At 33.6% G+C, this 12,671-nt stretch overlaps 1 protein-coding gene across 1 annotated transcript in view; it reads right to left on the reverse strand.

Annotated features, from left to right (window-relative positions):
• Nucleotides 1-982: 982 nt before the first annotated feature.
• LOC132115626 (contactin-associated protein-like 2) overlaps nucleotides 983-12,671 on the reverse strand; it is a 455,893-nt gene continuing 444,204 nt past the window's right edge. The window contains exons 25-27 of the mRNA XM_059524041.1: nucleotides 3,378-3,608; nucleotides 2,792-2,863; nucleotides 983-2,220 (exon numbers count right to left, since the gene is read on the reverse strand). Of these exons, the coding sequence (XP_059380024.1) occupies nucleotides 2,021-2,220; nucleotides 2,792-2,863; nucleotides 3,378-3,608 (503 nt within the window). The 3' untranslated portion in view covers nucleotides 983-2,020. The remainder of the gene's footprint in view (nucleotides 2,221-2,791; nucleotides 2,864-3,377; nucleotides 3,609-12,671) is intronic.

Genomic DNA, 12,671 nt, shown 5'->3' on the forward strand with positions numbered 1-12,671 from the left:
ACACTTTCACTCCTATATTTTCTCAAAAACAATAAAATGTCAAAGCCTTGAAGTGCTGTGACCAAAAAAAATCTATATTTACAATTAATAAAAAGGCCTATACATGTGCCATATGAGAGGCAGCAGAACTGAGCTGTGTTCAATAAATAATAGAAAACGTCGTATTATTTTGTTACCTCTTGACATAAAAAGAAGCAAAAATCACCTTCACAAAACATAAATTAAACATGTCTAAAGAATAATACTGTTAAAGGTAAATGAAAAGGGGTCATATTATGACATTTTAAAAGGATCAAAGCTTTCTGTCTCCATACAAGGAACATTCAAGTACATCTTTTTTTTCTTCACAGATCTTGAGAACACTTTGACAATCCTTCCTCTAACACAGATAGATGAGACACAATGGAAGGCTAGGTCATCTACAAAATATCCTCATAAAAATATATTCATATATTTCATTTATTGTGAATCCTAACTGACTAACCGTACAATAATACAAAACAATATTTATATTTTCAATGTAAATGAGGGGTGAAGAAATTGATATTAGAATATAAAAGTGTAACTCATCAAGACTCTTGTACATTCTCACGAATCCCTCATTATATGTTCCAAATTCTACATTTGTGAAATTTTTAATTAATTGAGCATGGTTATAGTCTGAGATGTAATTGTGAACACAAACCCTTACAAACATATATCATAACCCATACACCTTTCAAAAATAATACATATCGACTTTTTTGCAAAACCACATAAATAAGAAAACTGATGAAACAACAATCAAATTTAGCTTGATATCTCTGAGAGAATGATAAACTATTTAGATCAGAGACTGAGAATTACTCCAATGCATGGCAGATGGGTCATAATTCTAAACCTAGATATTTATAACAAATACATTACATTGAAAGACATTGGTTGTCTAAAATCATTCCGTGAACCAGCCTCTGAGAGAATGGATAATCTGTATGTAAATGACGTTTTATTTGACATTTTATTCAAAAAAGTAAATAATACTTAATGTTGAAAGTAATTTGACAAAATACACAATGCAAAACAATTATACTGTATGACATTGCTTTTCCAAACACTTCTAAACTCATAACCATTGGGTCTGCTTTGTTCTTAGTCAAATATATCAAATAAATACAAACAGCCATTTGATTTGTTGGGATTCTCCTTTTATCTGTTTAACCAAAGTAATTCTCCACAGACAGCTGGCTGAATCCTAAAGGCACCTTGAATTAAGTCATTAAATTGGGTGCCAGTGGTCCCACCTTCTACATCTTCAATGACAAACGCTGATGATACATACATGTTTGGGTTTTCATCTGCCAAAAAGATGCCACTATGCCAATGCTTTACCTTCAGCCTGCATAAATGAATCACAGACCAAATGATCTCTCAAAATGACATCTTTATGCCATGAAACATGCCTTCAGCAAAACAACTGAGAGGTGTTTGGCAACGAACAATAAACTGAAGGCTTCCACAAGAAATATATGAACATAGCTGTGCAGAAGGCTACAAACAGACAGCGTCGATTTGACTTGGTGCATGCCTTGTTTTTCTTCCCCTCGCTGATGATATACAATCTGATGTCATCTAAAACCTATATCTCTGTCGTTTGTGCAATGAATTAAATTCAAATATTCATATAGAGGATTTAACATTTACAGTCTGTCTAAAACATTTTCTACACAAGGTCTTTTTGTAAGATTAAACACGTGAAGAAAATGATTAAACTTGCATAAATTTCCATAAAAGAGGATTTGGGCAAATAATTATGTTTCTGTTAAAAAACAACAACAACAAAAAAGAACACATGGTGAAATGATGTATTAATGTGATCCAGAGTTTACACACTTACACTTAAAAGACTTCTGCCAAAACACAATAGAAAGAGACAAGCCAGCCACTATGTACAGGACAGTTTCTCAAACTGGTGATGAGCTTGATCCCAAAACATTAGTTCTGATACTCAAAAAAAGATTCTGAAAGGGTCTGTACACCCCCATTAGATGAACCATTCTTTCTTGCTTTCGTCGATGGTCTCTGTGAAATTGGCCTCGGTGCCGATAATGGCCGTGTCGGCTGACTCTGATGACTCTCCCCCCTTGGCCTCGTTGGTGTGGTAGGTGCCTTTATGGCGGAACATGTACCGGATCAGAAACACCAGCGTGCACAGAATAGTGAAGATCACCACTGCAATGATACCTGCAAGGAAAATACATTCGCCACAGTTAAAGGAACAGATCATGCTAAATTATGCAAAAATATCTAAGATATAGATGAGTTTGTTTCTTTATTGGAACAGATTTGGGCAAATTAAGCATCATATCACTTGCTCACCAATGGATCCTTTGCAGTGAATGGGTGCCGCCAGAATCCGTTTAAACAGCTGATAGAAACATCACAGTTATCCACAAGTAATCCATATGAATCCAGTCCATCAATCACATGAAGAGTTTTTAATAAAGAAATACATTTTTCATAAGATGTTAATTGATGGACTGGAGCCATGTGGTTTATTGTGATGTTTTTATCAGCTGTTTGGAGTCTAATTTTGAAGGCACCCATTCACTGCAGAGGATCAGCTGTTGAGCAAGTGATGTAATGCTAAATTTCCACAAATCTGTTCTGATGAAGAAACCAACTTCATCTTGAATGGCCTAAGAGTGAGTTAATTTTCATTTGTGGATGAAATACTCCTTTAACGTATAAAGAATAGATAACCTAAAAGAAGCATTGTTCATCAGAATTAGATAAGAATATGTATCCATCTCACCTCCTATTATAGCTGAATTCCTATTTACTCCATCTGGTATCACTCTTTCTTCATTGAAGGGGAAATCAGCACCTGTAGGAGATCATAATAATTATAATAATTGAATAGTTTTAATAACCCTGATAGACATGTGAAAACACTGAACAGTCTGATGTGTCTGAGAAGAGAATTAATAATTTTCTCTATGCCAAATAAATTTCAAGTTGATTATTTTTAGTAGATTATGTTGGTCAGATAAGTAAACATATAATAATATAATTTAAGTTTAATTTAATCCACTTATAGCTGAATAAAGCATATTGGCATTTACAGAAGTCATTTTGTCCACTAACTGGCCATCAACCTTTTTAGAATTTTGGTTCTGTATCTGTTTTTCATGTTTAAATCAAACAGTTAAGATGCACATTTAGGTGGGTTTCTATAAAGTGGTTTACAGCGGCTAGATCTCATTGGTCAGGTCAATGCAATGCAACGATGCAATCAATAAACTAGCATTGAAAATTAAATGTCTTTTACACCACTTCTGGGAAATATCAGTGCATTTCGGGGACTTCAAGACCTCTTGAAGTTGTTTAAATGTGCTGACCTGCATCTAGGTGCCACGGGTCGGTTGCAGCAGACATGGGTGGGATCGTGAGGGGTGAAGCTCCGCAGTTGGATTCCACCAGTTTACCCTGGTGAGAGACAGGAACAGAATCACGGGACCTGAGAGCAGCTTTCAGAGGAGCAATGCTGTTGAACTGCACTCTGGACAGGCAACCCACAAACCCGGGGGTGTTGTATTTTTCAATAATCACTGGATCAATGTAGCCGGTTTCTGTAAGAAGAAGAGATACAGATACGTATCTAAAGTTAGACTAAGAGTGAGAGAATAATCAGCATCTAGATGTTTGAAATGTCAGACAGCCTGAAATACAAGATAACTGCAGAAAACTGATCCAGGCCTTGTTCCGGAAATTTGTTCAATTTCACTGAAATAAAAGGATAAGATCAATGCATGTTCATGTATAATGTACATCCATCAGATATGCATTACAGTGGCATCCTAAAATAAAACCTTAAGGGAACAACTGTATCTGAACAAAGAATGTATCATTTTCACTTGAATTACAAACATGTTGATAATAAATTGCTCTCTGTATGTTACCATTCCCATTCAAAGGTTTACTGCAAACAAATGAAATGCAAACAATTAGTTTATTTGTTGTTATACTGATTATTTAATAGAATTGCCCACTTAAAAAATTACTTGCTATCATTTGTTCCGAACCTGAATAAGAACTTTTTCTTCTGGATCTTTTAATTATATAAATTGGATGATTCGTTCATGAATCATAAACTCATTAATTCAGTCACATAAATTCTTTGCTCACTGGAGGTGAAGTTTATTAGTGATTAATGACTTTATTTTGTTATTTTGTTCCAGTGGTTTGTTTCTTAACTAAAACTAAAACTATTAAAACTAGTTTGCTTGACTGAAATAAATCTGAAATAAAGCAAAAAAAAAAAAAAAAAAATTGATGAAAAGCTTAAATGAAAATTAGAAAGTTGTTGTTGTTGCATTGGCAACTAACTGAAATACTATAAGCTGTTGTTTTAAATAAAATAATTTATTAATATAAGTGCTGAAATGATTTCTAAAAAAATCTGAAATTAATATAAATTAAAGCTAATGACAAATGCACATAAATTACTACAATGTGAACTAAATTAAATTGAAAACTGAAAATGTTAAAAATACAGGCAAATTCAATAAAAAAAAAAAGTATAATAGCATACAAATAATATCAAAATAACACTGAATTGTTTCCGACATAAGTCTCACTTATGTGCCACTTTCATGGTATTTGTGCTCTTTTGGACAAGAGCGACCAGAACATTCTTCAAAACATCTTCTTTTATGCTCCACAGAAGAAAGTAAATCATTCAGGTTTGGAATGACATGAAGGTGTGTAAATGTATAACAACATCATTTACATTTTTGGGAGAACTATCCCTTTCAACTCGATTGCTTCTCAACAGTCCAAACCGATCTTTATATTCTTTATAGATCTTTATAAACCCAGTCCTTCAGCATTTTCATAAATGCTTTCTATTACATTTCTACTCTTTCTCTTTCTTGTCTTCTGGTACCTTCAAAGTGCAGCAGAGATTTGCCTACCGAACCCCCTCCACCAAACACAGACAAAAGAGTCCGTCTAACTGCTGCACATTACGGACGAAACCACTTCAAACCTGTGTTTGTGAAGCCTCTTCAAAGCAGCTGCGGTGCGCAGCTAAATTCAGCATTCTCTCATCACAGCCAGGGGTAAAATACACGGTAAAAAAACGCACATGAAAAACACACAGTGAGAACAATAGATAAAAAACAAAGCAAGCTGTCTTCATAGGGATGATGATTTTTTTATTCATCATGCCTATCAAAGTCTGATCTTGAATTTTAGTTTCAGTGATCTGTTTCTCAATGTGAAACGACTAGGGTAAGAAGAAACAACAGAGCTGTAGAGATGTTACATATCTGATGTGAATGATCTCATTAAATTCTATTATTGCCTTTGCTTTAAATTACTAGAATATGAAATTACAGTCATTTGAGTGCATCCTGTCACTTGTATGAAAAATGACACCAAAGCATAGCAAATCAAATGATTATCATTCTTGTCACATTCACATCCAAAATCTACTTTAAAACGCAAATATTATCAATGATTTAAAAGAACGTAACTAATGCAGTACACCTGACTGGAAAACGCATGAAAGCTTCAGTTCATGTTTGTTGTATGAAATATAACACGTTCTGCTGTGTATTGGTTCCTCAGAGGCGTGAAACGTGGCTGGAATATTAATGAGAATTGACTGATTGTTGCTGCTGCAAATTCAGTTGGAAAGCTCTGGAGATTTCCCTCTCGCTCTTCATGATGATCTGATTATTAGAGACACGCTGCAGTATTTGCACTTTCATTACCCCTTGTTTTGTGCAAACTGGACTTTCATTACATGGTTTTTACCCCCTTGATGAAATATTTTATACTGCAAGCAGCCACAGTTCTGCTTTCATCCAACATTAAGAGGGAGGAGGAATCAATACAGTTTCTTTGTTCCTCAACGCTGCAAACTTTAGCTCGAGTCATAGTTATGGGAACAAACAAACATTGATTTTCACAATTCCCACTAAAAGTTCATCATTGCCTGCTTCTCTAAACACACACATCCTGTTGTTTCTCTCCCTGTTATTGACTGATAAATAAAAGTAGACAATTACAGCTGGCGGTCTGTGTCCTGTTGATCTTGGAGGGCATATGGGGCTTTTAGTGTGGTGCAGAGCAATAAGATTCAGGTTAATTAGATTCAAGGTTAAGATCTGGCTGATATGAAGAAAGGGTGGATGGTGTGACCTGAAAGTGGTGGCGGCGTCTCCCCCACCCAGCATTTCTACACCTCATTATTTCAGTGTGCTTGTGCACAGTGTATGATAAAATAAGACTGGTAAACAAAGGGATCCAGAGCTGTAATTTTAGTTATATATTTGTGGTCAAAATACATTGTAAATATATGCTAAATATATGTTTTAGAAATGAAATATAAAGAAACAGTGAAGCTTAGTGAAAAGAATAATAATAATAATAACAATAATAATAATTTTGACATAGAAAATTTATTTAGTTTCAACCTTACTTTTTCTTCAAATGCGACGTATATTTTTTGTATATATTGAAATCAAAATATATATGAATTAAATTAAAATGGCCAAGAATATTGTGGTGTGCCATTTTTTTGGGTAAAATTTTAATATATGTAAATATATATATATATATATATATATATATATATATATATATATATATATATATATATATATATATATATATATATTACATAAATTTTCATATTTTATTCTAGTAATATAAAACAATTGAAATATACAGTAGGAGGACAAGCTAAATGGGCTTTACCGCCGCGCGGTGCCGCGGCATTAACTGCATTCAGTCGCGTGTTAAAATAATTCGCTTAACTACTGCAGTTGGCGCAAAGGGACGAATTTTGAACTGACTGTAATAATAAAATGACGGTTTGTTAACTAAGATGAAAGGACAAGTAAAACATCAATAGCATTATATTATAACATTTTAACATCCTTAAAAACCATTATAAAATGTAAAGTAAGAGCTAATTTAAAAACGTGGGATAGTCTTAGGCTACAGTAAAAATGTAAAAACTTACTGCATGCTATTGTCATTAAACAGTCATTACTAGGTATATATATATATATATATATATATATATATATATATATATATATATATAAACAAACCAGAATAAAAATATTAAATGTTCTAATCCGTTATGTTCTATATATATATATAGGAACACACACACATGGATTAAAAAAATATATATTTTCATTCTGGTTTGCTCTTAGCAAAAATAAATAAATAAAATCCTTCAAGTTCCATATGAGGAACGAAATGAGAACGGTCCAGCATTAAGACTAACAGCTATAATTCTTATTAACTGCTATTGTTCTTGATTTTTCAAACTGTCTCCAATTATGCCTTAACTGTGTGAGCAAAAATTGAGTATGGTATATTTCAGCTGTTTTATGCGCTGGTGCCTCACTCGCACATATTCATTGTAAACAGCGCAGTTCAGCAGGAGCAGCGGTCTACTTTGGCATATTTATATTTGCTCATTATAATATTTTTCCGTCGATACTGAAACACACGTGAACCACAAAGCCTATTTTACCTAATAAATAATAGTTTAGCTGCAAACACGCAACATCACGAATATGGAAACATTTGGATGTTTCCAGAATGAGAGAGGTAAACCCAACAGGTAATGTAATTGGATATACTGTATATCAATTTATTTTATTTTATTATTTATTTTGTGTTTATCCCATTTTTTTATTGCATATTAAAATCTAAGAATAAAAAAATCCTCCTACCCCCTAAAAATTCTCTTCACATTCACTTGTGCGCTCTTGCACAATATACCTTCCTCTCGCGTTGCTCAGTTGTGGACGAAGTGTTTGATATAAAGGTTGCTGTCCCATTTTATACATGAATTGTTAATTTAAATAAAAATCGAATTATTTTGTTAGTTTCATGGTAACATGCAATCAAGGTCTTCTGTTATTTAGGCTATATTTAACATTCACTGTGGCATTTTCACCCGTTTAAACGTAAAATTCCATGAGATTTTAAATTCAGTTCAATAGTATTAAAAATTCAGATTTAAACTAGTATAAAAACGCATTAAATTGCTTAAATTATTTCTATAAGTTAAGTAGCCAACCATAAAAATGTGTTGTCATGACTTTTTCATCGTATTTTTTTTACAGTCTGATAACGAGCTGTATTCGTTTTCCTTTTTTTGTTTATTATTATTTTTGTTTTAGTTTATTGAAAATTAATTGGCTAAAATAGAAGCAGACACGTTTAAATTAAAACAACCACAGAAACATGACTAAGTCTTGAGGGAAATATAGGTTTTATTATTTTTATAAATCGCAGATCTCACAGACGAACGTCTTAATATGATCGCACATTAGAAATGTTTGGTGAGATAAAATGTGCACGATAACATTAAGCAAATCTCTTTGCCATCGTCACTCTTTATTATTAAGCAGGGGTTTACGTACAGTTAATGCATGTGCGTGCGCCGCGCTCGTTGTGATGTGTGTGTGTGTCTGACAGACAGCCTCCGCGGCGCGCATGAGAGATCTCGCAGATCTCACAGACAAACGTCTTAATATAATCGCACATTAGAAATGTTTGGTGAGATAAGATGTGCACGATAACATTATTAAGCAAAATCCGTTAAAATGTTATACTTCAGAGCAGAGCATGGGCCTAATCTAGGCTATCCAGGGTTATTTTTTTTTTTTTTTCATTGCATCTGAAAATGACTTTGTTCATCACATTCACTTCACGTGCTCTGGCGCAGATCAGCCTCCCGCAATGCTCAGCTGTGGACGATTTAAAAATGTTTGATATAAAGGTTGCTGTCCCATTTTATACAGGAATTGTTCATTTAAAAAAATCGAATTATATTGTTAGTTCTAATTATATTGTTAACACAAGTTCATTTAGACTATTTAACATGCACTGTGACCTTTATCCTTTTTTACTTATAAACTCCTTGAGAATTTGAAATTAGTTTAATAGTATTTAAATTCAATTTGTTTTAAAATAAAGGTTTTAATTGCTTAAATTATTTTTATTAATTAATATTATGTTATAATGTTTATTCTTGTAGAAAATACGTGCTTATTCTTTAAGAAAATAAGGGAAAAAATAAGGGACGATCCAAATATTTGTTTTGCTTCACCTATTTATGTAGGCTACAATTATTAAAATAATAATAATAATAATAATAAAATAATGTCATTAAAAAATACCATTGGACTGAGTAATTTTGACCATTATAGAATTGTGACTTTAAAGATTAGTGATTTAGGTGGTAAAAATACTGTGAAATTACTAATGGCATGGATTTGAGCATAACAACTGAAGGTTTATGAAACATTAGCCAATAAAGCATTTTTTTAAACAACGGAACTTAAAGTTGTGAACTAAAATATTATTTCAACCATACAGCATGTGAAAAAATAAAATGCATACTTTTCATAACATTTCATTATTGATAAAATGCATAATGTTTCTGGTGTTTGGATTTGTACTTCAATATAATGAGCTCCAAGTTTAAGAATAGCCCTAGACTAGTTGCTCTCTCTCTCTCTCTCTCTCTCTCTCTCTCTCTATTTAACAGCATTAGCTCAAAGAATTACGTCTTCCTTCCGTTAGAATGAATGTTTTCCTGCTTGCTAAATGTTGGTCTCATGATCAATAAGTTGTATTGGCCTCAATCTGATTTAGTAAAGTCAAACCGCAGACAGTGAAGCCTCATCACTGAGCGAGAGTCCCGCACGCTGTGAGGCGGGAACAAAGGATTCCGCTTGGTCTTAAAGCCTTCCGCAAACACCCACGATCACAAATACATTTTTTTGTAAAATAATGATTCATTATCAATTGATAATTTGTTATTATCATTATGGTCTTGTGAAAATAATAATATGGGCTGCGAGAAAATAATGAATACAGAGAGTAGTGCTACTGAGTGCAGGCAAGTTTCAACTCAGTAACATGAAAACACACCGTTCCTCAGAGCAAAAAAAAACAGACCGAATTCAGTTCAGCTGGAGAGGGTTGGGTTTTTTGGGGTTAGTTATGTATGGCTTGTGGGGGTCGAGTTAAAGGTGTGAATCTCTTGCTCTTTCATATGGACAGTGTCTTATGAGGCTTTCACTTGCTGAACCGGTTTATATAGGACTGTTGTTTTGGTTATACACTAAAAAATGGTCTGCCCCCACGTACGATTTTTCTAGTTCTAGTAGTTCGTTTGTTATATTCAACTAATCGGAGGTTTATATTAAATTTACATAATCAAATCTTAATATATTCCGTGCTCAAGCACATGCATTAAGTTTGCAACAAAGCACAAGCAGAAGTAGCCTATAATAATTGTGAAAAATGAGACGTTTTAATTATTTATTAATAAACAAATGTTTTCTTGTTTGCAGGATGAAATTCACAGTGCTGGCTCTCTCCGACGAGAGAAATGTAGGCTAACATTCACAGATTACACAATTAGTTTTCGTTTAAAAAACATTTCAAGCTTTCTGTAGATGTTTTAATGTATGTGATACACCACGATATTATGTTAATTAAAAAAATTATAAATCCATTATCAGGAAAAAAAATAAAGTGATGAGACGGCGCCTCCCTGTCATTAATGCACATTAATAATTTTTGCACAAACACTTGAATATGAGCGTCGTGGTTTTCACTCGCTCCAAGAGCGCTCCATCACGAGTACAATTCATGCCAACAGCCCATAATATAACTGCATATTCAGCAAGAATTAATGTTAAACATATTTAGCTATAGCTTGATCAGAAGGTTACAATGACTGCAAGAGTCGAGCAGGATTTTAAGAGTTTGTCTGTTTCTTTTACTGATTATTTTTGGGTTAAAGCATGATTTAAACAGATTCACACGCAATCGCTTTCGCAATAATGCATTCAAACAAATGTAATCTTACAGTGCTACTACATTATCAGCATGCTATCTGATTTTGAAATCTTGAAGAAGTTAATCGATCTGTTTAGATAAAATAACTGACAAAAATGTACTGTTATTTTCATCACAAACAAAATGTTCACAGCAGAAAGCAGCAATTAAAGATTTAATGCTTACAAAGTTATTAGTTTGGCATGTGATATAGGGAAAAAAAGTTTACACAAAATAGCTTAAACCACTTTGAAACTCTCCTGTTATTTTTTAATTTCTATTATTATTTTATATGCTACGTTATGAACATACATGCCACGCTCAAAATTGCTTAAATCACCTTTCTTTCCCATTCTGACATTCAGTTTGGAGTTCAGGAGATTGTCTTGACCAGGACCACACCCCTAAATGCATTGAAGCAACTGGCATGTGATTGGTTGATTAGATAATTGCATTAATGAGAAATTGAACAGGTGTTCCTAATAATCCTTTAGGTGAGTGTATATATATATATATATATATATATATATATATATAAATATATATATATATAGATGGATGGATGGATGGATGGATGGATGGATAGATAGATAGATCAAAAACTGGCATGCATTTATAGCATAAAACTTGCTAAATCAGAAAAACATGAATTTTCTTGACAGCACCAACTTGTAGTGCAATGCACCCACACTTGTAGCCACAACGCAGTTCGGTGTAGAAAACAGAGACAAGATACGCACTTGATAAGCCTGTAAAACTCTCCAGAAGCAACTGATACTGCCTTCTATAAGCCATGTTCCTTACTGCAGTCAAAACAATACAGTATATCACGTTAAAAACATTTCACGCTGAGAAGAGATATGTAGAATTATGCAGTGCAAGTAAAACTGCTATTTGAATACCCATACAATTATTTTAACAGGTCTTTTGTCTATGAGCCGCTGAGAAACGCTATGAATTATTTAGAGACATTAAAGTAAACACTGCTATCCTGGTAGGGGCTATTACTGCGGGGGAGAGACAGGGAAAGAGGGGGCAAATGAGGGATTGAAGACTTTTAATGGATGGGTTGGGAGATGGAGAGAAGGGGTGGGATGAAAAGGTTGCCATGGTAACAAATGGAAGCCAGTGTAGCAGGAGTGTGAGAGAAAAGGAGGTGGGAGATGCTGGACCAAAAGAAAATTGATAATGTGAATTACAATGACACTGTCAACAAATATCATGATGGCCTAACATTTAATTTCTCCTCATTTTATGTCATCTTTTTATACTGCTTAGAGGCCAATCTTCAGTGATGCACCATGTGCTAACAGACTGAAACAGAACACCTGTCCAACATCACGTGACAACAGGATCAGAGAGCAACCTCAGAAATACACGCAGCAAGGCACGTTGCTCAGGAAACACACAGCTATATTCACTAAATGAATTATGCAAATCAAGTAATACTGCAAACATGCCCACAACAATTTGCACAAAGAAATTCCCTCTTTGTGTAGCAGACTATTGCAATCTGACGACTTTACTGGGACTGTACAGCATCATTCGACTTTAGGCAAGATACCTGATAAAATTCAAACGGTCACTGATTAGCCAATAATGATGCGCAATAATGTTATCTGCATTAGGTGTATAAAGTGCAATCCATAATTGAAATAGTAAAGGTGCCCTAGTGTTCAAGTGTGAATTCTCCAGAACTCCAGAATCAGCATATATATATATATATATATTTATTTATGCTGCATTTATTAGATAAAAAATAAAAAATACAGGAAAACAGGACATATTTTAAAAGGAAAATTATT

The sequence above is a fragment of the Carassius carassius genome, chromosome 35 (genome assembly GCF_963082965.1).
Source record: "Carassius carassius chromosome 35, fCarCar2.1, whole genome shotgun sequence".
Classification (NCBI taxonomy): Eukaryota; Metazoa; Chordata; class Actinopteri; order Cypriniformes; family Cyprinidae; genus Carassius; species Carassius carassius.